Here is a 27,344-nt window from a genome sequence, read left to right as displayed (position 1 = left end):
GTGTGGGAAATTCAACCCCCGGAATCAGAATATCTGAAGGCAGCTCCAACCGCGGCTGCATTTTTATCTGCTGAGTCACCCCGGAGGCAGGAGGCAAGATGGTGGCGGAGCTGGGCCCCAAAGCTTCCATTACAAAGAATTTGAGTAGCAAATGGGGAACCCATCGGTGCTTCAGGCACCCAGTGAACAGCCCTGGCATAAGGCACCTTCAAAGAACGTGGTGAGGCATTGTTCTCAAGCAGCTCATTTGTGTGCCAGTGAGATCTTTTAGGAACATTCTTTGCAGTCTTCATCCATTACCAGCCTAGGGATAAAAGCCGATGCATTACAGTAAAAACAGAATAATTAAATACTTGGCCTCGCATTTGTATTGAAGAATGAAAAAATTCAGTCTGTCCAAACCCCAAAGTATAGGAGGATCCAGACTGCCAGAGGAGCTCTCATTTCCAGTCTCTGTAGGACTTGTGATAAGAGTCTCTGAATGCTTAGTTAATTAATTGTGGGGTGGCAGAGATGCCGTGCTATCTAACTATGGGAAAAAAACAAATTCTGTTAATTTGGTTTTGGAGTACTGAAATGTCCTAGAAAATGTCAAGATTAAAAAGGGAAACTGATCAAATTTAGCATCTTCTATGCGGAGAAGCTGAGAGCTATTAACTTAATGGTCATTTTTGTTCAGTGCAGTAGATATGGTACCACAAAACAGCCAAGGGCTTTAGGGGTCAGACTTAGTTGGGTTTGATTTTTCCAAGACCTCATTTGTAGATTTGTGACTCGGCTCATTTATGTTCAATGAGGCTGATGTTTTCAACCATTCATATATGTGTACATATATACACTAGGATGCCAATAATTGTTACTTTTTATGATTTTGTAAGTACTAAATGGGAACAATAATAGAAATCTCCTAGAATTTTCCCATATATTTGATTTCTTTTTCTTAGCAATAGAAATGCCTTTTTTTCCACCCCATATTTCTTTATTGATTTGATCATACGTGATTCCTGTTGTGTGAGTCTTCAGGGCTCATCTGAAGATGTTTGTTTGTAAAGATACAAATATCTACAGGCAGTCTACCTTTCTGGGGTTTTGAAAGGTCTGTTTCCCCCTTTGTTTTCTTTTTCACATTCACCACATGTCCTTCTGTGACGAGTTTCGGGTGCCTGCATGAAGCTTACTGCAAGGAGCAAACCACAGGGAGAAAAGCCTTGAGTCCTGCACGCAGTTACAGAAAATGGACTGGCCAGATCCGTGTTCTGCCATTACTCTGAATTTACAGGGCTCCTAGATAGAAGTGAGACGAGCTGTTCTGTCTTGTATTTGTGAAACTCAGAAATGCACACTGTTCATTCACTATTTGCCGTCTGTTTGTATGCAACATTTCTCTGGACAGACAGGGAATTGGAGGGCAGGTTATTTGTTCTTGGGTCATTTTGAGACTGCCATTCTTCTTGCTCTGGCTGTCCTCACTCCTCTGGCATGGACACCTGTAAAGAGAAACCTGAAGTGTGGATTCCTGGCCAGTAGCCCCAGATGTCAGGGGCTATCTTGCTCCTCACTAAGGTGCAAAGGTTGGAAGTTTTTTGCTGTAACCTTTCCCTTATTTTTTTAAAATAAATGGTTCTGTGAGTTCTGTGGGAGAGAGACCCGTTTCAGAAGGAGTCGGAGAGCTGTTTGCTGGTGGATGACTGTATGGAATCTGACTGTTTTAATTTATTCACTGTCTATATGGTTCACACCTCATTTCTCACAGATGCAGAGTCAGATGTTGGGTAATAGAAAAATATGCTCCTGCATTAAGGTGCCAAAGATCTCTCTTTGCTAATACGTTCTTTCCAGAGATAGAATTGGCCAACAGTGCAGAAGAAATACACTATCTCCTTTACTCTCTTTTGATTTGAACTGTGAAATTCTTGAAAATTTTAAACAGTGGCATTGGACGTTTATACACTTGAAATGTATGTTACTGGCTTCTTGTCAATTTGAGGCCTTCCACCAACAACACTTGCAAAGTTGAAACTGATTAAAACTTAGGCTTGTCCATTTGAGGCTTAAATTTAGCCACCATCAGTGAGAAGTTATAAATAGTTAGGAATCTAGAGAAGCAGAGTCAGTACCATTCACATTTTCTCTAGAAGTGACAATGATTATTTACTTTTGGTTTTCCAGGAATAAAATGCCAACCTGGGACTGAATCCTGAAGGCTCATACTAGATTAGAAGCCTCTTCTTATTAAGGAAGAAACTAGTACTGTCATTATACATGTTATATACACACACCCACACACACATATGTATTTAATTATAAGTAGTGGGAAATATAATCTTTAAAACAAAATACAATTTTATAGTTTATTGTTTGACTTAAGTAGAAATAGCATATCAGCAATATGGAATTATAGATGATCATAAAGAATAATAACTTTGAAAGTTGTCCAGTTCTGGAATAAGAAGTTAAGAGCAGATTTTATTGGTGTACCCAATAAACTTGTGTGGAAGAAAGAACTTTTGCTGTTAGATGCAGAAACTCAGATTTAATGCTTGGCTCTGTGTTTGTTGTTATATGACTTCGGGCAAGGTATGCACTAACCTCACTGGGCCCACCTGTTCTGTGGTCAGAGGTGCGTTTGTGTGAGAGAACGTAAGGGAGGAGCTTAGTGCCACACACCTGTGGGTGACCTGTGACCAGCTTTCCTTACTTTCTCAAGCACCATACCCTGTTAATTTAAAAAAAACAATAAGTGAAAGCATGAAAGGTTTATGAGAAATTATTTCAGCTGTCAAACTCATGAAGATCCTATGCATTTTAGAAAATAAACTTTGCTTTTTGGGAGCCATATAAGGCAGTATTTTATAAACTTTGTGGAGTGTTCAGTTGAGAAGCAAAAATGCTGTTTGAATTGTGATATACATGTTAAGGACATAATGACAGTTTCTTCCTAAGAAAGAGTGATTTATAGGGGCGCCTGGGTGTCTCAGTTGGTAAAGCGACTGCCTTCGGCTCAGGTCATGATCCTGGAGTCCCAGGATCGAGTCTTGCATCGGGCTCCCTGCTCGGTGGGGAGTCTGCTTCTCCCTCTGACCCTCCCCCCTCTCATGCTGTCTCTATCTCATTCTCTCTCTCAAATAAATAAAATAAAATCTTTAAAAAAAAGTGATTTATGTTTTTAAAGATTTTTATTTTATTTATTTGAGAGAGAGCACAGAGGGAGAAGGAGAAGCATACTCCATGCTGAGTGGAGAGCCTGACGTGGGGCTGGATCCCAGTGCCCCAAAATAGTGATTTATGTTTAACAGAAAGTGGAGAGAATAGTTCCTATGGTTAGCTTATTCCCTCCCACTGTCTAGGATTCAGTTTGCCATAAAGGCTGAACACTATGCTCTTTTGTATTTCATTGGTGGTCTGAAAGTTCATTTTGGATTTAATTTTTTGCTTGAAACCTCAAGAATACTACGGAAATGCCTTTGGCTAAGGGAAATGAAGTCATAATCCATTCTGAACTCTAGTTTAGTGATAGGGAACACTAATGAACTGCTATAAACATAGCTATCAGGAAACTGAATCCAAGTATTCATGTTAACTCCTGAAAACAGATAGGTATTTGGCAATTTCCTATCCCAGGGACAGCTCTGTAGAGTGTTTTCGGTGGATAGCAAATAATACATTAAAATGCTTGTCGGGACGCCTGGGTGGCTCAGTTGGTTAAGCATCTGCCTTCAGCTCAGGTCATGATCCCAGGGTGCTGGGATCGAGCGCCGCGTCGGACTCCCTGCTCAGCGGGAAGCCTGCTTCTCCCTCTGCCTGCCACTTCCCCTGCTTGTGCTGTCTCTCTCTCTCTGTGTGTCAAATAAATAAATATATAAATAATCTTAAAAAAAAAATAAAATGCTTCTCAGTGGGCGCCTGGGTGGCTCAGTCAGTTAAGTGTCTGCCTTCAGCTCGGGTCATGATTCCGGGGTTCTCTCTCTCTCTCTCTCTCTCCCCCCTCTGCCTCTCCCCCCACTTGTGTGCATGTGTGCTCTCTCTCTCAAATAAATAAATAAAATCTTTAAAAAAAACAAAATACTTGTCAAAGTGACAAGCCTGTAAATATGCTGTGGGGAAACACTACCCTGTGTTTTGTAAGGTGGCTGTTTTCTACGTACGACCCAGACCAAGTTAGAATTCATGGATGCACAATTTAGAAACTTAAATCCTTTCATAGCATTAGCAGAATTCTTGTATAAAGCCTATAAAAACTCTACTGGCACCTCTTCAGTTTCCTGATAATGACAGCATCTCAGTGGTGATCATGTTAAAGTTTCATGGAGACTAAAATTCTCTGCCAGATTGGGTGTGAAAAGAACGTATAGGTACAAATGCCATTTAGCCATTAGCTGGGTTCTCAGATCAAGTCTAGAAACACGTTCTGTAACCATAAAGGCCAAAGATTTTCCGTTCATCTGTTTGCCTTTTTTTTTCCTTTTCTTTTTTTCTTTCTTCCTCCCTCCCTCCCTCTCTCTCTGTCTCTCTCTTTCTTTCCTCCTTCCCTCCCTCCCTTCCTTCCTTCCTTGTTTCAACTGGAGCTGTCACTTAGACCCCTAGAATACATTGAGTTTTAAGGAAAGTCAGGCATTGCTTCTCACCTGAATGAGATGTTTTTAAAAATGATTACTGATGGTATGGGGTTCACAGATGATTTCTCTTGTTGAAGGTGACAGAACACCGCCTAGAGGAATCATGATGGAAACCTGACGGGACGGTTGGCAGGCTCCCTCCATGCTGGTGAATGCATTCTGTGTGATCTTTTCACCTTTAGGGATCCCTGTGTTTCTAAGAGACCTAAGGCTTCTAAGAGAGTTTGCCTGCCTGCATAATCCATTTCCCCTGTCTTCTCAAAGCTCCAGTCAGAGCTTCGGCTGGCACTAGAAGGGTGCCCCTCCTCACCATCTCCTCTCCTGCTCCGGGTTCTCTTGCCTGGACTGTTGCCAGAGCTGCTAAATGCTCTCCCTCCTCCCACCCTTACTCCTTTGCTCAGAGGCCAGAGTGGTCTTTTAAAATATCAGTAAGACCCGATCATTCCTCACCTTGAAATGCTCCATTGCATTTAAAATAAAATCCAGCTACATAAACCAGCTTACCAAGACCCTCACATCTGGTCCTTGCTCACATCTTCCACTACTGCACCTGCTGGGTCCCAGCCACCTTCACCTTCTTTTCATTTCTTGACCCACACCAAGCTCATTTTGTTCTTCGGACCTGGACACAAGTCTTTTCTGGAAGGTATTATCCCAAACCCCGTGCCTTCACGGGGCAGGTGCTTCTCGATGTTGGAATGTCGGCTTAAATATCCCCTCCTTGGAGAAGCCCTCCCTAAACACCCAATGTAAGCAGCCGCCATCTACTTTAGATTGGATTATCTAATAACATCTGTCTGTAGCTGACAATTTTTTTTTCTCCTTCAAGTAGAACATAGGCTCCCGTGGAGCAGAGACCCTTTGTCTTTATCTGATGTATCCCTAGGCCTCAGAACAGTTATTTAGGAAATGTTGTCAAAGGAATGTATTAATGCCTGAAGAAATGATGTAGCCTGTATTACTAGCCTTAACCAATAAATTTCCGACCAAAAGTAAGGAAATTTGGTGAGTGTGTGCAGCTGTGTCATTGCCATAAATGTATACTTTACTTTAAAATAGCAGAACAAACTCTCAGACCTATAATGTACTACTCTTCCCCAGCCTCCGGAGTTCAAGAACCCCAGTCTGGGAACTCAGCTTCTTTTATCAGAGTGATCAAAACACAGATGTCCTGGAACAGAGACTGAACTGGTTCTTCTGCCACTCTCTCTTATTGATTTAATTTGCAAGTGGTTTGTCCCCTCAGGAACCTGCCTGTCTTATTAGTGCTGTCACTGAACTCTGTTCACTAACTGAAGCCCATATATATATATATATATATATATATATATATATATATATATATATATATAGCAGTCAGCTGCTTCCTTGGTTTATTGAAAAGTATTTGGGGGGCTTGTGGGAACAACCAAATAATCTTGCTATTTCAAAGATACGTGGGATTTTATGCCCTGGTGTTTGGCACCCCTTGGATTAGAAAATACGAATACATATTGATAAGGTGAACATACTCATAATCATCATCTCTATCTATATTCTAAACTGCATTTGTTAACTATTCTGCTTCACACATAGCTCTAAACATTTTTGAGCTTGAAAAGCTCAAAGCTTACCAAAAATTAACCAGGTTTTTCCAATGTATTACATAAACTAAGAGTTTTTTTCTTCAGCTTTTTTGGATGATCTGGGTAAAGTATTGCTTCAGTGACATAAAACCGTAATTGAGTCAGTTAATGAAGCCTTCAGCTGACCGTGTGGTGGTGGAGAGGCCAGCTTTCTCTCGCATGCCATGATTGCCTGCCCTAGTTGCATTATGCCCTGGGGGCCAGTGGGTAAGATCAGTATCTGTCGTCTTTTATCTTAAAGGGCAGAATTTCTGTAGATTTCATGCTATTAATACAACAGTATCTCTGGCCCTCAGGAAGACTAGAATTTCAGAATTTTAGAACAGAAGAGGAGATGCATTCCATTGAGGTCACAGAGCATGTGGCCCACTTGAGTCTGGTTTGTGTCCTTCTGGCCCAGCTGGGTGCCTCTCCTGCACTTTGATTTATCCGTGATTTCCCTTTGTCCTCCTGAAGTAGCCAGTGATTTTTACTTGCACCTAACGTTTAAAACGAGTCATTTCATTTGGGATAGAAGGTTCACCCCGATGATTTTTCCATCAAAGGAGGGTTATTTCCTGCGGAAGCCCTCTCTACCCCTGCAGCCTTGTTGAAAGCCCTCTTCTCTGGGCTTGCTTCTCACATCCTAGGCGCTGTGGTTGGTTTGCTTCTCAGGGTCACCTGTCAGATGTATACTCCTTGAAGCAGGGGACTGTGGTCTTTTTTTTTTTGGTCTTATTTTTTAAATTCCCAACTCTGAATTGTAGATGTGCTGTGCTGTCATGAAATCTTTGTCTCCATAAAGATGGATCTCGGTAATCCTGGCAGGTTTACAGTCGTCATGGTGAAAGTAAATTTTGAGTGATCGTGTCATCTTTGTAGAAATTCCAGGTTTCTGCTTCTGTAATCGTAAAGTCAGCCAATAGGAGTTGGTATATTGGCTTATAGGAGTTGAAGTTAGTATGGCCCAAAAGCTTATTTGAAAAAAAGAAAAGAAAACAAAACTATCCATCGTCCCTGCTGCTAGTCAGAAACACTTAGCGTCTCGACTCTCTGTTGTCAAGTTTTCAAAGATATTTGGTAATGACCAGTCCTGAATCCCCCTGTTTTGTGCTTTGAGGAATAACCGGTCCACTGCTGCCCCATCGAGGCCTCCTTGCTTTATCAGGTTGGTCTAACTTTGAGCCAAAACAATGAAGAAGTCCAGCTGACCCCTTCTGGTGTTAGTCCTTGTGGCCGCCAGCGTGGTGGTCTCTGCAATGCCACGGAGTCTCCTTGGCCTGATCAGACAGCCTCACGGGACCTGACTTCTGCTTAGCTCGTCTCATCACCCCTCACCACCCCCCGCACACCCGTTATGTCCCAGCTGCAGCAGACAAGTAAGTGCAGCTGATTTTTCACACTGCTCTGCCCTTGTCTGATGAGTAACCTCTGGATAGAACTCTCTGCTGCCTTCCTCCTTTGCACAAACTCAAGAGGTGCAGAAGACTGGCATGACAAAGACTGAGTTGGGAGTGAGGAGAGGGGTGCTGTTGCAGTTCCTAGCATGAGTAGCTGGACAGATGGAAGCCCACCTACTGACATGCGGAAGACCGCAGTAGAACAGATGGGCTGGGAGCGTGGGGGCATCAAGGGTTTGGATGGAAAAATGTTCAGTTCGGGTGCCTCTGAGATATCCAGGTAAGCAAGGTAGGAAGTTGAATGCTATATATGGATCTGTAGCTCAGGGAGGTTCCAAACTGAGGAACTTCTATTTTGGAGCTGTAATTTTATTTGAAGTGAGATGGAGGAGCTCTCCAAGAAAGAGGGTTTAGAGCATGTGATGGACTCCTAGAGAGCTAACAAGTTTAGAAAGAGAAAATAGGAAATAGGCCATGAAGAAGCCAAGGGAAATTAGAAGGAGTAGCCAGAACAGATAGGAAAATCAAGAGTGCCCAAAGCAGAGAATTCAAAGATGAGAAGGGATGTCACCTGGGATTTATTGGCTTGTAGGGAGGTCATTGGTAACCTTAGTGAGGTATACTAGAATAATGGGAGACACCCTGAAGAGTGAGTGGGAGGGAGAGTGTGGTGACCACATGGGAAGACAATTCCTTCTATAAGCATGGCTCTAAATAGGTAGGACCGTACTGGAGGGGGAGGGATGGTGGGTGTGGAAGAGTAGAGTGTGAGTGAGCCCTAGAGCAGGCTGACTTGGTTTTCTGTGGTGTTTTGGGTTTTTTTTAAGCTGGATGGTACTAGGGCCTTTTTTTCCCTTCTTCTAATGCAAATAGGCAGAATCCAGTAGAAACGCCAGGAGATATTACCATCTTATAGTTTGCTCACAATTGATGGTGGATACTATTCCATAGTCACAAACATTGACATTTATATACTAAGTTCTCTTCTCCTATGAATTTATATTTGAAATATAAGAGGAAACAAACTTGCTTTAAAAAAAAAAAAATTGTCCATTTTAGTCTTACATCCCTGAAGGTAGGTAAATGGTATAAAGGGTTTTTTGTTTTGTTTTGTGTGTTTTTTAACAAAGTGTTTGGTTATTCAGTAGGAATCCTGTTTTATGCCTAAATGACAGAGATTTACATTGAGCATTTTCCTACCTGAAGTCCTTGCTAGGTTGGTGTCTTTTAATATGAGTGAATTTTAATACCAGCAAGAGAGGGAGGTAAATTTGAATAGAGAAGCTAATTAAGCGGTCATTTAGTTAGGAGATGGAGATTTTAAAATGCTAGTTCTAAAAGTGGAAAACATGAGGACAAATTGACTTTTTTTCTTCTATGGAATAGAAAAGTGGAGCTGAAAAGGAAGAAAGCCATGACCAATTTTTATAGTTGAAACGGACTGGGGATTGGGACCGTGACTTCATTTATACCTGCATGGGGCCTCCTTGGAGGCTCATCACTATTTCTTAATTTCTTAGTCATTTACTAAATCTCTCCCTGGGAGAGGCATAATGAATACAGTTCCTGTTTCTTGAAAAGATGGAGGATTCCTCTTGCCATCCCACTGGAATACTCAAATGAAAGTCTTTACCTCAACTTTTAGGATTCAGAGTTTCTAGAAGTCTAAGCCTTTGCTTTTTTAGCTGAAGTAGAACACAGCTGATAAGGTAAATTTAGTTTCAAGAAAGGGCAGAGTTTAAGCCAAAGCATTTTGTGTCGCTTTCTGTTTAGAATTGCAAGCGATGGTGTTCACTTCTAGTAACTGAAATCATTGACAGCTATGTTTAGTCCGAAGTGAATATATCAGAAGAGGAGGGAGCGTTGGAGTAGAGTTTAGTGAGATGGAAAGGGAAGTGTGCAACTTTAAGGGGCAGGGTCATCCAAGAAAGCAAGGAGTGAGCATGAGAAAAAAGAAAAGCCAAAGCAATGCAAATATCCTACAAATCTGCTTTAAGAAAATGTTTTGGCATTTGGGTACAAGACCAGAAGTGTACACTCTAAAATTATGAAAATAGGAGTTAAAGTTAGAAGTACTATATTTAGATGCTTATGCTTTTAATTGTTTGCCATTTAAAAATCAGTTCATCACTCGCTTGTATTGGCTTGTGGGTAGGGAAGAAGACTTAAAAGTTTTGAAGCTGGATTTACTGATGAAAGCTGTCAGTGTTGTTTACTCATAGGTACAGTATGAACTTATGCCCTTTCAGATATGTAGAGTTATATATTGATTCCAGTGAGACTCCAGAACTACAAAGCTTTACATTTTTAGGGTTTATTGCTCTACTATCTCTCAGCTGCAATGAAGGTTTTATGTTATTACAATTAGTCAAGAAACAGCAACAATTTTCATACATTATATTATGCATGTAGTGCTGGGGAAAATAATATGCTTCAGAAATATTTGACAAGCGCATAGGAGTTTACTCAAGGTTTGAGGTTCTGTGATTTATGTGATCTATGACAAGTAAGGTATCATATGGTATATTTGTAGGTAGAAAATAATGGTAGGTTATTTTATTATTTAAATAGTTGATAGGTGGTTGCTGCGTTCTATTTTGCATTTTATTCAGCTTTTGTAGAGCTGGCTCTCTGCCTTAGGGACAAGTCGTGAAATCAAAGAGAAAAGCAGGTCGCAAAATGGTTTCATGACCAGAACAATAACACCGAAACTCAAAATTGGGATGTTCTTGTACTAATTTTTCCCTTTTAGTTCATGTTTATCGAGGGGCTAAGTTCATGTGTTTAGAAAGATTCCTATTTTAACACACATTGGACAACTTTTTAATGTTTGGGTTGCATTGATATGTCCACCCCAATGGAGTCTATACTAAAACTACATTTGTGTAAAAGTTCCTTATGTTTACAAAGCAAGGAAGCTGAAAGAAGGTGGTGAAAGAGGTGAGAGACTTCTGTAAGAAGACAAACTGTAAGAAGATCTGAGGCTTGGCATCTTTCACTCCTTTCCCCTCACCCACCACACTCCATCATCACTAATTTCTAGGCTGAACCCTTTGTTTCATGGAAGAGGAAGCAGGAGACCAAAGAAATTAAGTCTGTCGTCCAGGCTCACACATGACAACTTATTTGCTGCTAATTATTTTCATGTATTAGATTTATAAAGATTGTACATAGATTTTTAAAGTGAAATGAACTAAAATGTTTATATTTTGAGATATGATTCCGGTTTTGCTTCAGTAACCATTTTGACATCTCATTAAGTTAGAGCTATTTGCCAAAACACACATAATATTCATAGAAAATAGAAGATATTGAAGGTATCCAACATTTTTTAAATATGATTTATATTTATTTATAAGAACTGTCCTGCCTGGGAAGAAAATTAAGCATCTTTTTTTTTTAAGATTTTATTTATTTATTCATGAGCGAGAGAGAGAGAGAGGCAGAGGGAAAAGCAGGCTCCCTGCGGAACAGGGAGCCCAGTTCGGGACTCGATCCCAGGACCCTGGGATCGCGACCTGAGCCAAAGGCTGACGCCCAACCGACTGAGCCACCCAGGTGCCCCTAAGCATCTTTTAAAAATGTACTTTTCTTAGTAGTCATTTGTGTTTTATTTTTTGATTTCATGATCTAGTGATTCTGGTCACTCTTACAGAGATTCTCTAAACCACTTAAACATTTTCTTTTTGAGTTTTTGGAAAACGCTTTGACCCACTGGTAAAAGCATGTGATTAGACTGATAGCATCTATTACCTGTAGGGAGATTTCAGCTCTGAAAGTTGTAACTGAGTTCTGTTTTCCATTAAACATAGAAATACCTACTTTTTCCTCACTTGAGAGATTTCACAATTGCTAAAGACTATAAGGAACAGTTCTTACACACTCACATATGTAGGTGGATATGATAATAGTGGGATTGATTTTATTAGTTGTTCCTCAAATAATTATCCAAATACCTACTGTGGTCTAAGTACTACATTGGTACTGGTACCACACGTAGAGTAGCTATGTAAAAAGGGAATGCCTTTCTCAAGCTGACACTTGAGGAATGGGGAATTGGCCACTTGAAGAGCAGAGGAAAGAATGTTCTCACAGAGAACAGCATGTCTAAAAAACCTGGAAGCAGAAAACCTTGCTGGGCTTTGCCAACCAAAAGGAGATCACGTGGCCAGATCATCGTGGGAGAGGGGGTAGGCAGTGCCACTGGGCATGGATCGGGTGTTGAGGCCTAGGCTTGTGCTAGAAGGCCACGGCAATTAAGAGTTTGGATTTTTCTTCAAGCACATCGGGAAGGTATTAACATGGGTGCTAGGACTAGATTTATGTGTTATGAAGATCAGAATAGAAGTGGGCAGGAATAGACAAGGAAGAGGAAGTTTATTAGGGAGTTCAGGAAAGAAATGGTAGCTTGCATAGTGGCAGGGGACCAATTCCAGATATATTTTGGAAATATGTTTTTATATAGGTATTTGTATATGTATGTGGAAAATTATATATTTTGCAAAATATATTTTGCAAAACCTTTTGTCCTCTGTTAGAGAAAGGAAGGAAAAGGAAATGTCAGGGCTGATTTCTGGAATTCTGGCTTGAAAGAATGGCATTGCCATTTATTGGGGTGAGGAAAAAGAGGGAGGGGAGGAACAGACTTGAGAGAGAAAAATCTAGAGGTACTTGTGAGCTATCAGTGAGAAATGTCAAGTGGGCAGTTGGGTTTGAAACCCCAGAACAGAGGTTCAGACCAGAGGTGTGAGTCTATAAGCAGTTGGCTTCTGGGAAGTATTTAAAGCCCTGGGAAAGTATAGCAATAGCTGGGAGAAAATGTCAAGTGAGAAGAGGAGAGAGCCTGAACTGAGTTTTCCAGAAGATTCCCACATGTAGAGGTTGGGTAAGAAGTAGCCTGGAAAAGAGAATGAGAAGGTGTAGCCTGAGAGATGGGGGAGAAAAGCAGGAGGGTGTGGTGTGTTCTGAACCCCAAGTGAGGGAAAGATGCTGACAAGTTGGGCTGGGGCTGCTAAGAGGTGAGATGAGATGGGAAAAGAAGAGAGTGGGTAGTCCATGGCACTGTCCACCTCAGTGCGAGTCAGACTGGAGTCCTTGCAGGGAGAGGGTAAGGGAGGAAGTAGAAGACAGTGAAGGTCAACACAGTTTTTTGAGAAGCTAGGAGTGGAAAGCAGAGAAATATGGTCATAGCCGATGGAGGATGTGGGCTGGAGGGAAGGCTACTTTGTTTTACTGAGATGGGAACTGCTAGAGCATGACTATATTTTGGTAGAATTTTAGTCTCAAGAATATGTATTAGAATGGCCCTGAGCAAGCGTAGTGCAGTTCCAGGAAGACAGAAATGAATTTCTGCCTCATGGAACAATCTGGAGCAGCAGAGCAGGGGCCCAGGTTGGAAGGGGTGACCCTGGCATCCTCCTGAATTTGGGGCCTCCATGACTGAGTCTATGGTGACCATGTCAATCATTTTTCCCTAGCCAATGAGAAGAGGAAGCCTAGGGCAAGTGCCCTTGCCTTTATGAAGATGACCTAAATACTGGATACATACTCTGTCTTTTCTCATTGGTCCAGACTTCATCACCTGGCCTCAACTCATTGTGGTCTCAAGCTGGGTGAAGGAATACCAGCTAAAACAAAGTTTAATTACTAAAAGGAGGAAGGAGAAAATGGATTCTGAGGAGAGTCCATTTCTTCCACTCCTTGGGGTGAGGAGGGGGGCTACAACACATTTATTTCTGTTTCTAAACCATGGGCAGTACATGACTTAAATTTGGCACTTAATTGAGAGTTCAGCAAATTGAATTGACTATTAAAATTGACCCTCTCCCAGGTCCATATCATAAAAGCCATCTATGAAAAACCCACAGCAAATATCATTCTTAATGGGGAAAAACTGAGAGCTTTCCCCCTAAGATCAGGAACACGGGAGGGATGTCTACTCTCACCACTGCTATTCAACATAGTATTAGAAGTCCTAGCCACGGCAATCAGACAACAAAAAGAAATAAACGCCTTCCGAATCAGCAAAGAAGAAGTCAAACTCTCACTCTTTGCAGATGATATGATACTTTATGTGGAAAATCCAAAAGACTCCACCCCAAAACTACTAGAACGCATACAGGAATTCAGTAAAGTGGCAGGATATAAAATCAATGCACAGAAATCAGTGGCATTCCTATACACCAACAACAAGACAGAAAAGAGAGAAATTAAGGAGTCGATCCCATTTACAATGACACCCAAAACCATAAGATACTTAGGAATAAATCTAACCAAAGAGGCAAAGAATCTGTACTCAGAAAACTATAAAATACTCATGAAAGAAATTGAGGAAGACACAAAGAAATGGAAAAACGTACCATGCTCATGGATTGGAAGAACAAATACTGTGGAGATGTCAATGCTACCTAGAGCAATCTACACATTTAATACAATCCCTATCAAAATGCCATCCACTTTTTTCAAAGAAATGGAACAAATAATCCTAAAATTTGTATGGAACCAGAAAAGACCCCGAATAGCCAGAGGAATGTTGAAAAAGAAAAGCAAAGCTGGCGGCATCACAATTCCGGACTTCCAGCTCTATTACAAAGCTGTCATCATCAAGACAGTATGGTCCTGGCACAAAAACAGACACGTAGATCAATGGAACAGAATCGAGAGCCCAGAAATGGACCCTCAACTCTATGGTCAACTAATCTTCGACAAAGCAGGAAAGAATGTCCAATGGAAAAAAGACAGTCTCTTCGACAAATGGTGTTGGGAAAATTGGACAGACACATGCAGAGGAATGAAACTGGACCATTTCCTTACACCACACACAGAAATAGACTCCAAATGGTTGAAAGACGTAAACCTGAGACAGGAGTCCATCAACATCCTAAAGGAGAACACAGGCAGCAACCTCTTCAACCTCAGCCACAGCAACTTCTTCCTAGACACATCGCCAAAGGCAAGGGAAGCAAGGGCAAAAATGAACTATTGGGACTTCATCAAGATAAGAAGCTTTTGCACAGCAAAGGAAACAGTCCACAAAACCAAAAGACAACTGACAGACTGGAAGAAGATATTTGCGAAGGACATATCAGATAAAGGGCTAGTATCCAAAGTCTATAAAGAACTTATGAAACTCAACACCCAAAGAACAAATGATCCAATCAAGAAATGGGCAGAAGACATGAACAGACATTTTTCCAAAGAAGACATCCAAATGGCCAACAGACACATGAAAAAGTGCTCAACATCGCTTGGCATCAGGGAAATCCAAATCAAAACCTCCATGAGATATGACCTCATACCAGTCAGAATGGCTAAAATTAACAAGTCAGGAAACGACAGATGTTGGCGGGGATGTGGACAAAGGGGAACCCTCCTTCACTGTTGGTGGGAATGCAAGCTGGTGCAACCACTCTGGAAAACAGTATGGAGGTTCCTCAGAAAGTTGAAAATAGAGCTACCATACGACCCAGCAATTGCACTAGTGGGTATTTACCCCAAAGATACAAATGTAGGGATCCGAAGGGGTATGTGCATCCTGATGTTTATAGCAGCAATGTCTGCAATAGCCAAACTGTGGAAAGAGCCAAGATGTCCATCGACAGATGAATAGATAAAGAAGATGTGGTATATATGTACAATGGAATGTTATGCAGCCATCAAAAGGAATGAAATCTTGCCATTTGCAACGACATGGATGGAACTGGAGGGTATTATGCTGAACGAAATAAGTCAGTCAGAGAAAGACACGTATCATATAACCTCACTGAGGAATTCTTAATCTCAGGAAACAAACTGAGGGTGTGGGGTGGGAGGGATGGGGTGGCTGGGTGATAGACATTGGGGAGGGTATGTGCTATGGTGAGTGCTGTGAATTGTGTAAGACTGTTGAATCACAGACCTGTACCTCTGAAACAAATAATACATTCTATGTTAAAAAAAAAAAAAAAGATAGTAGGAAGGGAAAAATGAAGGGGGGGAATTGGAGGGGGAGATGAACCATGAGAGACTATGGACGCTGAGAAACAAACTGAGGGTTCTAGAGGGGAGGGGGGTGGAGGGATGGATTAGCCTGGTGATGGGTATTAAAGAGGGCACATATTGAGTGGAGCACTGGGTGCTATACGCAAACAATGAGTCATGGAACACTACATCAAAAATGATGATTCACATAACATAATAAAATAAAAACTGACCCTCTCCCTTTAAAAGGTCGAATTTGATTATAGGCTCTGGATTACACTGTAACATCACCTTTCCTCCTCTCTGTCTTTTCTCTGGACTTAACACTTTCTAGTAAAATCATACAAAAGAGAATATAGTATTTACTTTCAAGATTTGCTTAAAAATCTAAAATGTAAGAGGAAAAAAGAAAATGTGTTCCTTTTATGTGGATCACTATCTTGTTCAGTGTTTGGTCTTGATATTTACATATGCTTTGGGCAGCTGAGCACATGCCAAGTTGATATGTCTTTTATTCAACAGAAGGAATAGCTGGTGATTGTAGAAAGGAACCCTAGATAGGAAACATGGATGTAGAATCTAGTTTATAACATACATTGGTATTTGTATGTTCCCTCTTCTTCAAGTTATTAAACATACTCCAGCGTGTGTTGTGAAGATAGAACTAAATGGCGATTTTACTATGGAGTAATAGTTTGCATAATTCTGTATTATACTAATGGGCGTATCATTTGCTTAGAGTATTACACTACCCCTTTGTTCCTGGTATTTTTACCATAAAATTAGAATTAGGAAGGGAAATCATAGGACGGGCTGGGATATTTGGTTTGAGTTATTTACCGTCTATCTAAGATAAGAAATTACTTAAAATGCCACGGTAGCAGCTGGCACAGCTCCTCTCTTGCTGTTTCGAGCAAAATACTGCTTTAAGCACAACAGCATGCCCATTAGGAGGGGGAGGAAGGAACCCCCAGAAACTAAGTTCTTTGGACATGGTCAGGTTCAATTCCCTCATTTGGCAGATGTGGAAACTAAGGCACAAAATACTTACGTGTCTTGATTAGCAAACCATTACAAGGTGGTGGTTCTATTTTAGAAGGTGTTTTTAGGTGTAAAAGAAGATTATTATATATTAAACTCTGTTGTGTGAGTCCCTTATGAGCTGAGACAAACTCCTTTTTCAACTGTCAGGGGAAACAGGAGGAAGCAGGAAGAAGCTGTGACTTTTCACTGGTGAGGGAGGGAGAGATGAGGCTCCCAGCCTCCCTCCAGCCCCGCCCACGGCTTGTCCCGTGTGGGACCCGCCCCCAGGTCCCTGAGGAAGCCTCTAATGTAGTTGTCACTGTTCACTCAAAAGGGGCTGACAGGGTTCTGAGAAAGCAGAGAAGGGCTCTTGCTCATGGAAGAATGGATACATCCAGGGGTTCTGGAGGCAGAGCAGGGGCCCTGGGTAGAGATAGGAAGGCAGAGGGAAGGAGAAAAAAAAATCCGCTTCCATTATTAGATCATCCTTCCCAGAGATTAAAATATAGATCCAGCTGATGCAGAAGATTCATTTTTCTGAAATTAAATGTGTCTAAGTTATATAATTATTAGATCATTACTTTAATGTCATTTTATGGCCATCTGTGGCAAAAAACCTAATAGGAATAAAACCTGTGATCATTACAAATAAGTTTTGGCTTCCAGTTAAATGTTCATTTTGAACCATCTTTGTGGTAAATGGAAGTCGTCTATTAGGACTGTGCAGTAGGACTGTGTTTGGATTGCATGCATGTTTCCCTTTTTTTTTTTTATTGTGTTTCTGTGCAGCCTTTCACCATAGATAGCATCCTAGTTTTTGTGCCTAGCAAAGGTAATTACACTGAATGATGGGACCTTGCCATTTTCTGTTTGCAGAACAATCAACCATGACGACCGAATCTGGCTCAGACTCGGAATCCAAGCCTGAGCAGGAGGCCGAGCCCCAGGAGGCGGCGGGGGCGCAGGGGCACGCGGGGGCTCCGCAGGGCCCGGGGCCCGAACCCAGCGGCGAGGAGCAGCACCAGGCCCTAGAGCAGTTCGAGGCCGCGGCGCACAGTACCCCTGTGAGGAAGGAGGTGAGCCCTGGGACCCAGGCCGCCACCGGCTCCCCCACACCTGCTAGCATTGCCCAGAAACCCAATTCAGGAATGTTTATTGACCTTTTCCAGGGTCGGGGCCGACCTTGGTCTCTTAGCACTAGAGGAAACTATGAGGGGTTGTCTGTTTACCCCTTCTGGTCCCAGGCAGATGGAAACTTATGCTATTTTAAGACTTCCAGTGAATGACATTCCACAACCTTGCTTGGTAACTCCTTCATTTGATTAAAGCACTTAAACCCACCCTGAAATCTGGACTACAGGTTATTGGTTTTATCTGGGTTTACAGGAAGGCTAGACACCACACCAAAGGCTTTAATTAGGCTCCTAACTTTTGTTCAGGCTTAGGGGTTAGAGCTCTTTTGATTCTTCCCAGGGGTCACTCTGATCCTAGTGTTGCCAGCGACTTTTAGTGAATGTTCAGCTGGGTCTCTTTCCCTCCCTTATGTGCGTGTATGTTCAACTCCATTATCTAGACATACTTAAGTTGTCACATGTAATGTGACTATTTTAAAAGTTTTCATACAAAATATAAAGCATGGTTTATAGTTGGGCTTTGAATGAATCCATGTTTAAATTATTTTGGCTTGAAACTTCAAACCTGAAATAACATGTGTTAGGGTACCGACTCATGCTATGGTAAGGAGATCTGGGAGTCCCTGCAAACGATTGACCTTTTTCTAGGTTGGAAGTATATGTGTCAAGCTAGAAATTGTACAAGATGTTGAGAGAAGAGACACGAAATCAGCATGTTAGTGAAATTCTTTGGAAGGCACAACACATTATTATAACATTAAACTATGTTTACAACCTGATTATTTCTTTTCCCTTGGTATTTATGTTCTGCTTTTAAGCAGTATTAAAAATAACATTTATTTTCATGTTCTGTAAATAGATGCTGTGTCTGATATAAAATGTTTCATGATGGGGAGCTGGAGGTTATCCTTCCAGCTTATAACAAAATCTAAGGGGCCATTGTCATCATGGTTTTCCTTCACCGTTTATTTTTTTGGAGGTGTGAGGATGGTGGCGTTTTGATTTTTTTTAAACCTTCAGCAATTTAAAATTACTAGACTGGATTTTTTTCCCCCGTTCTTTCCTCTTAACTCTGAAATGAAATAAATGTGAGAGTGGGAGATAATTGTACAGAAGAAAGAGTTTTTGGGCCAAGACGTGATACATGTGTTTTATCTTCTGGAAATCAGATGTCTAAAACAAAATGAGAGAAATGATACTAAAGCCCTTTGAGGGAAGGGTAACTGGCTGCGGAGCCAGGAGAACTATTTAATCCTACCTTTTCCCTAGTTATTTTAGGGATCTCAGAGAACGCATTCAGCCTCTGAGCCTCAGCTTCCTTGTTCACAAGATGAAGAGATCAGAAAAGATCGTTTTCTCAGGTTCTTCTGCTCTTGGCTCCTTGATTCAGGCTAGGAGCCCAGTTGTGTTGGAGGTGAAATGAAGTACATTTTGGTAGTCCGTGACGATGAAAACACATGAGCTTGGCTGGATTTGAATTCCAGGCTACTAGTTTTATGGAGGAAGTTTGTGGAGACTGTACCCTTTGTCCTTTTCTCTCCCATGTGTTAAATGAGGGTAAGGAGACCTAGATACCTACCTCCCAGAGCTGTCATGAAGAGTCATTGAAACAGAGGTTTTGCCAAAAGGGTTGATACTGATTTTTTTTTTAAAGATTTTATTTATTTATTTGACAGAGACACAGCGAGAGAGGGAACACAAGCAGAGGGAGTGGGAGAGGGAGAAGCAGTCCTCCCGCAGAGCAGGGAGCCTGATGCGGGGCTCGATCCCAGGACCCCGGGATCATGACCTGAGCCAAAGGCAGACACTTAATGACGGAGCCACCCAGGCACCCCGATACTGATATTTTTAAATTGTAATGAATTATATGTGACTACAGTGGACGTTTCATTTGAGGTCCTTGGTCTGCTCTTCTGAAGTTGTTGAAAATACGTGCATGAGAGGCTCAGTGAGGGGTTCGTGCTTTAAATGTTTTGGAAAAAACACCTCCGTTCCAACGCTGGTGGTTTCAGGGGTGTCTGGAGTTGACCTATAAGTAGCCCAGAAAGCTTAGTCTCATACAGATACTTTTATTTTATTAGAGGAAAAATGAAATTTCATCTTCCTCAATACAGAGAAAAAGTTGATTCCAGGTAGTGAGATTTAAATAAAAATGTAGCTTCTGTTGACTTTTCCTGTAATGAAATGAAAATGTGAATTAAAAGTGCAAAAGTCTTAGGGTACCTGGGTGCGCTGCAGTTGGTTAAACATCCGACTCTTGGTTTCAGCTCAGGTCATGATTTTAGGGTCCGGAGATTGAGCCCTCACCACCCCCCAGGCTTGGGGCTTGAGATTCTCTCTCCCCCTCTCCTGCCCTTACTCCCACTTGAACTCTCTCTCTCTAGTATAAATAAATCTTTAAAAAAGAGCTAAAGTCTTATGTAAGTTATAAGCACTTAGCAAATATATGATATAAAATTCCAAGGTTACCAGGGTGCCTGGGTAGCTCAGGTAAGCGGTCGACTCTAGATTTCAGCTCAGGTCATGATCTCAGGGTCCTGAGATTGAGCCCTGTGTCTTGTTCTGCCCTCAGTGGGAATCTGCTTGAGATTCTCTCTCTCCTTCTGCCCCTCCCCCCATGCTTGCTCATGTGTGCTCCCTCTCTCTTTCTCTCTCAGTAAAATAAAGAAATCTTAAAAAAAAATTGCAAGGTTACCGAACTTCTTCAACTAGCTTAAGGCCAAAATTGTTTGACTTTTTTGCAGCACTATTTTAATACTTTGATATGAAAAACTAATAGTCAAAAAAAAAAGTTGGACCAAGTTGCCAGAGCAGGTTTTCTTTTATTTACTTGTTTTAGCTACCTCTAGCCTTTCAACTATTTTGGCCTTTGAAGTTGTTTTTTCAGTTTTTTCATGGTCTCTTCACTCAGCAAATTGGTCTTTTTATTCTGAAGAACGTCTCACAACTTTGCCCTGAATGCCTGTGTAAAATAGTGGAGGAAAGGACTGTATTTATAATTTGGAGGGAAAACCAGATAGAAAATGACTTTATAAAAGCAGAAATCCATACCTAAAATCCAAAATAAATATACCAGAAGATAACTTTGTGATTAGTGTCATAAAATTGTAGTCACTAATAAGAAAGAAAAGTTGAAGTGATAAATCTAAATAAACCTTTATTGTCAAGGTCATGTGCTTTTGGCTACTAGAAAGATAGTATGTTTGTGAGAGAAGAAATTTCGTGCTCACTCAAGGGGCCTAAACTGAATTTTGCAACATGTCTTTCTTTGGTCTGTCAGTGTGCATTTGCAGACTAGTGGAAATGATAGTCTGGTCCATGAGTTGAATTTGCACATTAATACCATTGGTGGTCATTTAATAGAAGAGAGCATTGTATGGTGACAGATGCTAGCTATGCTTGCGGTGAGCACAGCATAATGTATTGAGTTGTTTAATCACTATTTTGTACAGGTGAAATTATTTGTAATATTGTGTCAACGGTACTTCAATGAAATATATGTATGTAAACACACACATATATAAAGCCGGGAGGTGTAAAGAGATTAGTTGCACAGAGAGATTTCCAAGGGTATTTATTGATTCAAGGGAGAATTAACTGTTCCTCAGGACATATTCTGCAGTTCTAAGTCTAGCCTGGACTACATTGTTGTACTTTGAAAGCAGATTAAAGCTTTTGGACAGATGTGATCTGCTCTTACACTGGCTCATTACAGTGAGGGGGGAAACAGATTAAGGGGATTACTTTGTGATGAATTTCAGTGCTGCTGGCTTCATTGAATGGATTTAGAGCTGTAACAGTTGTAAAATTACTGAGAAGATTAATACTTGAAGCTCTCTAGGCCTTAAAGTTTATAAGATACCTTATATGTATGTGCGGTGTTGTGGGTCATAGAATATAGAAGGATCCAGTGAATGAAGAAAATAGAGTACAGTAGATAAAATCTAAATGATTTATTTTATTTTATTTTAAAGATTTTATTTATTTATTTGACAGAGAGACACAGCGAGAGAGGGAATACAAGCAGTGGGAGTGGGAGAGGGAGAAGCAGGCTTCCCGCCGAGCAGGGAGCCCAATGCGGGGCTCGATCCCAGGACCTGGAATCATGACCTGAGCCAAAGGCAGACGCTTAACGACTGAGCCACCCAGGCGCCCCCTAAATGATTTATTTTAAAGACCTGTACTGTCTAATGCCTTTTTAAAAAGTCAGGAGTCCGTTTGTATCCTCCTTTGCTTAGTGAAGTCTTGATGGCATTTGCTAACTCCATGCTTCTAAATTAAACCCTCAGGTCAAACTGAAATGCAGCCCCGTTGGTACATTTAAATGGCAAAAGTTAAACAACATTTAGGTGAAACCATTAGCATTATAAATATCCCTGTATGCGTACTTGCCCATTCACAGTCTCCTGATGCAAACATCTCTCCTGCTCTGGGAAATAGGAAGGCCTACGTCTAAAGGGTTTTGCTCTTGCCTGAGCAATGCAATATTTATTTCCTGTCTTGCAGTGAAAACTGTTCATTGTTTGCTCTTCACAGGTCACTGACAAGGAACGGGAGTTCGCTGCTGGGGCTGCAAAACAGCTCGAATATCAGCAATTGGAAGACGATAAACTTTCTCAGAAATCATCTAGCAGTAAACTATCTCGATCTCCATTAAAGATTGTCAAAAAGCCTAAAAACATGCAGTGCAAAGTGATACTTCTGGATGGATCAGAATATACCTGTGATGTGGAGGTGAGTGCATATTTAAAAATCTTTTTTGTCCCAGGTATTGAGAACTGGAGAATGTTGGTATGAGACATACAAGATGCATTCTTGTTTTCATAACTCTGGAAAGTTATTCAGACCCAGTTTCTAAATACAAAATTCTTTCCAAAGTCTCTAACAGGAGATCAAATTACTGAAAGTACTTATAATGTCTCCAAAATGTTACAATCAAAAGAAAAATGTGATCTTAATTAAAAAAAAAATCTCTAACACTTTCCATGGTAGGAAAAAAAACTGGGGGCCTCAAAAATCGGGTTTTTCTTCAATATCTTATGAGCTATCATTTAAATGAATTTACTTTTTCTACTTGAGTAGTTTTACTTTTTCTATTCAAATAATTTTACTCTTCCTATTTTAAATTATTTAATAATATCTTTTTTATTTGAATCATTGCAACTTTTAATTGGTATGGACTTGTAAATTTCTGTACATAGCATTGGTAGATTGGTGGGATCATTTGAACGGTGAATGTCCTCCTCTTAGAGTCATTTTTTAAATGTACATCACGGTGGGCATTGCAGCCTGAGTGTAAAGGGGTCTACTATCCTTTGTTCTTTTTGTAAAGAAAACTAAAATCCCTGTCAGAGAAGGAGCAGTTGAATGACTTTTGTCAGAGATGCTTAGCAAGACCAAGTTAACAGATGAGAACAACACGAACCTGTCCATAGCAGTGGAGACGGGTGGATTCTCCATGTGTCGCGGAGAACACACACACAGGGCTGAAACCTGTGAACTGAAACCACAGGAGCGGGTCTGGGTGTGCAGGAGCCACGGCACCTTCTCCCCACAGCTCGGAGGGGGCAGCTTGCTCTTTCAGCAAGGTGATTCAGCTTCAGATTGAATGTTTTCATCGCAAGAGCTTATTCCTCCTGCTTCAGCCGCCTGCCCTTCGTCACACGGGGACATCACGCAGCCCTCCCCACCAGCCCCTCCCATCACATGTCTACACAGTTCACCTCTTCTGCTCTGTGTGCTGCGCGGCTCTCCCAGGTGCCACAGGCAGTGTATATGTGTCGTCCTGCATTTCTAATCCTCCGAAGACCCCGCCAGCACCAAGCCCGCCTGACTTCCCATGTTCCTCATTCACCCCTCTCTGCTTCCTCTGTCTACAACCCCTCATCATTCCTGTTCTGTGTGGCATAATGCAGTTCTGCACCCAGTCCTTTTCTTGAGTCATAAGATTCAAATCCATTTCATGTTGATAATGCCATTTATGGTGGGGATGGGGTTGCTTTACTAATTTTAGATTTGCAGGAACATAGAGGAAAAGATTTTTTGAAAAGAAATTCTTAGATCAAATGTTACCGTATCCTATATTAATCGATAGAATTTTTGTCACCCTGTCACCTGACAAATACTGATGGGCTGCTGCAGGGAGGGCAAGGCATGTTCTGAGGGTCCTGCCTAAGGTGTGCCATGCACAGATCCATCTTTTACATTTTTTTGGCTTTGATTTTGGCTGATTTCTGAGCTCAAAGTGTCCAATTACTGATTGAGAGATTTATTCTGGAAATTGGGAGATCCGAAAATGTACTCCTACCTGGGTTTTACTCCGAAGCTTAAAGGACTTTTGTAACCATGAGAGACATTGTATTTTTCCAGGGTGGATCCACTTTCTGAGAAATTGATCTAAGTGAAGCTTTTTTCTTAATTTTGAGGAGAGTCTTTCTGTTGATTGTATTATTAATGGAATAAATAGGGTTACCTGGCAGTCATCTAGTCATGGCTACCAGAATTTTCTAAAGAAGAATCTAGAAGAGAGTTTATAGTGTTTTGTGTGGATGGAATAAATGCCTCAGGGCTGACTGAGGTACATGTAAATGTTGATCATGTTAAACTTAATTTATAGCCCATGCTTCAAATATGTAATAGATACGATCTGTATTTTTTGTAGAGTTCAGAATTTTTATGTTGTAATTAACTTTGGATATAATTCAGTGTTACTTTTAATGTCACTGTGAACATTTTGAGTGACATGGCAATTTTGGTCAGTTATTTTCTTTTATAGTAATTTTTTATAAAGTTTACAGATTCTTTTTTTTTTTAAGATTTTATTTATTAGAAGGCACACAAGCAGGAGCAGGGGGCAGAGGGAGAGGGAGAAGCAGACTCCTCACTGAGCAAGGAGCCCCACACGGGGCTCGATCCCAGGACCCTGAGATCATGACTCAAGCCAAAGGCAGACGCTTAACTGACTGAGCCACCCAGGCACCCTACAGTTGATAGATTCTTAAGAATTAAGAGTAATTCTCTTTTTCTGGGACACAAAATCCTTGGCCAGCAGAGTATTTTCAGTTTTACAACAGACATTGGTAGTTGAAAAAAATGTGGTCACTACTGACTGGCATACTTGTGGAGAAAATAGAGAAATTTGGGCATGGTAATGACTGCTTGAATAAGAAAAGTGGATCGTGAATCAGCTACATGGTTCTCAAGGTGGCAACAAGATATAGCTGAAAATGCATATTCAAAGGGACTGTGGACTTTAGATACAAACTGTGGAACATAAAACCTTGGCTGGCAGTGTGCATGGGGTATAGTAGGTAAATGGTGGTTGAAAAACATTGCCGTAGGGAAGGTGTCCTTCGGTTTCACTCTCCTCTACACGGAGTTTTTATCAACGTCTTGGATGAAGGCACACGCATAACAAATAGCTGAACAATATTTTTAAGTGACTAAGAGCCCATGTGCCAAAATACGGGTTTCTCATGAAGTGGACAGTGTGTGACATGGAAACAAAGTAGCAAGATAATGTTTAGCAGGAAGGGAGGCCAGACTTCATTCTGTTTGTAAGGATCAGATGCAAAATAGAAATGTGTCGGGGGGAAGAGGTGGTCAGACTTAATGACAGTTTGGGTGAAACTAATCTTTGGGTTTAAGTCGATTACAAACTCAGCGTTAACCAGCAGTGTGGTGTAGCTGTCAGAAACTTCCATGCGGTCACAGTGGCTTCTGTGGAAAAGCAGCGTGTGGTTTCCCCGAATGTGGCCAGTGCCCAGATCCTGGGCCGGAGAGATCCCATCCCCTGTGTCTTATTCATGAGTTCATGCAGGATAGCGCTCTTTGGAACCACCAGACCCAGGTGTGAAAACAGATTTATCTGTTTGTAACCCATGTGATTTCAAAGAACTTTAGCTTTCTGAACCTTGGTTTTCTGACCAGAAAAATGGGAGTGAAAATACTTGTCTCAAAAAGCCATTATTGTGAAGATTAAAGCAGGTGCTTAATTTAAACCCTTTCTGCAACATAACATATTCTTAATAAATGGTAGCTATTTAATGGAATAACAGTGAACTCTTGAGCTTTTTCAGCAGAGAGATATAGGATGGTGAGTGATCTGGAAACCTCTTATGAAGAATGATTAGAGAAATAGAATGTTTTAAATAAAAAAAAATTTCCACTTGTCCCCTTCTAGATTTGGAGGGGAGAGGATAGCTACTTCCAGTTAGTTGGAAAATTTGACATTGAATGTCATAACATACATTGTTTAAGGTATAGAAAGTAAAACTAAGGTAGAAGTTATGGGAGGTCCGATTTTTAAGCAAACAGAAAACATGTTTTAAATTATTGCTGTCAACCTTGTGATATGTGTTCTGTAGGAGTATTCCAGCAGAAACTGTAGGTGCATTTATGGAAACCATCAGCCCCTCAGATGCAATCTCAGACCAGACAACTTCCAGTGCCCCTTCCTATCTAAGATTCTTCAACACATACAGTTGTAGGTGAATTAAGGAAAGTAACAGATGTAACATTTTTTGCATTTAATAAGGCATCAAAAAAGGCATTTTAATGAAATCTCTATGCCTAAGTGCTTTCCCCCATGGCTTATTTGATGCCTTTATAACTTCACCATCAAAATCAACAAAGCTCACCTCTGCCATGACTTCATCATGAGAATTTATAGTCACATATAAAGGACCCCCTGTCAACACACACACACACACACTGTCATACACATGCACGTACGCACACACATACATACTCCTACCTTGGACTAGCACAGCCCAGTTCTCTCTCTCTTTTTTTTTTTTTTTTTGAAACCACAAGGCAGCATTTCCCCTCGCCGCATGGTGCTGCAGTGGGACAGAGCCAGCGACCTGACAAAGCAAGATACAGGATTGGTTGACGTCTGACGCCAGTGACTGAACCCTTAAGTCTTCAGTTCCTCTCTCTTCATGTATAGATAGAAGCCTTTTCCAATCGTGCTGGCTTTTTCATACTTCTCTTCAACAGTAGGCTTAGATAATTGTAGCATTCAGTGTTTTTCCATTTGACTATTTCCTCAATAATTTTCTTCAAACTCTTAAGTCTTGATCATCTAAAATATAAGAAAATTTCATTATGAGTAAAATAGAAGAAAAGATCTTCTTAGAAGACCATCTTTTAAGCATCTTGATATATATGTTTGGCAAATGTTTACACGCTACCCTATTTTCATGTATGCCCCGCAGAATTACTAATACTGCTACTCCCTTCTTATTTCTGTTGGACCGTTAGAGAACACCAGCAACTTCCTGTAGCCAATTTACTATCATGGTTGCTGTTTATTTCTCGGACATGAATTTTAAGAGAGAAAGTAAAGAAAAATATCCCAATCACATGCAGTGAAGGAAATCATGCTCACCACATCTTAGTCACGTTGCCTCTGTGTTCTGTGGACTCATTTCAGTCTGACTGATTAGCACAAAATGTATTTCCTAATGACCATCCAATTAGAAATGTTTTCTCTTGTTTGGCCACCATTCTAATCTAGTCTTATTTGGTTTTAGGAAAATAAGTCAGACATGATCTGAAATTTGAGTCCATATTTCATAATACAAGTTTGCTGCTCCTTTCGCAAAA

General features: G+C 40.9%; 1 protein-coding gene across 21 annotated transcripts in view; it reads left to right on the top strand.

Moving 5' to 3' along the window:
* The window catches only part of EPB41L3 (erythrocyte membrane protein band 4.1 like 3), a 182,409-nt gene that overhangs the window by 77,811 nt on the left and 77,254 nt on the right, over nt 1-27,344 (top strand). For all 21 annotated transcript variants that reach the window (XM_073898475.1, XM_073898491.1, XM_073898486.1 and 18 more), the window contains 2 exons: nt 17,479-17,678; nt 22,272-22,469. In XM_073898475.1, coding sequence (XP_073754576.1) covers nt 17,490-17,678; nt 22,272-22,469 — 387 coding nt within the window. In that variant the 5' untranslated portion in view covers nt 17,479-17,489. Of the gene's footprint in view, nt 1-17,478; nt 17,679-22,271; nt 22,470-27,344 lie in introns of those variants that run through there.

The sequence above is a fragment of the Callorhinus ursinus genome, unplaced genomic scaffold (assembly GCF_003265705.2).
Source record: "Callorhinus ursinus isolate GAN/ISIS: 27379988/994484 unplaced genomic scaffold, GSC_fseal_2.0 scaffold11, whole genome shotgun sequence".
Lineage (NCBI taxonomy): Eukaryota > Metazoa > Chordata > Mammalia > Carnivora > Otariidae > Callorhinus > Callorhinus ursinus.
This window is presented reverse-complemented; position numbering and strand designations above follow the sequence as displayed.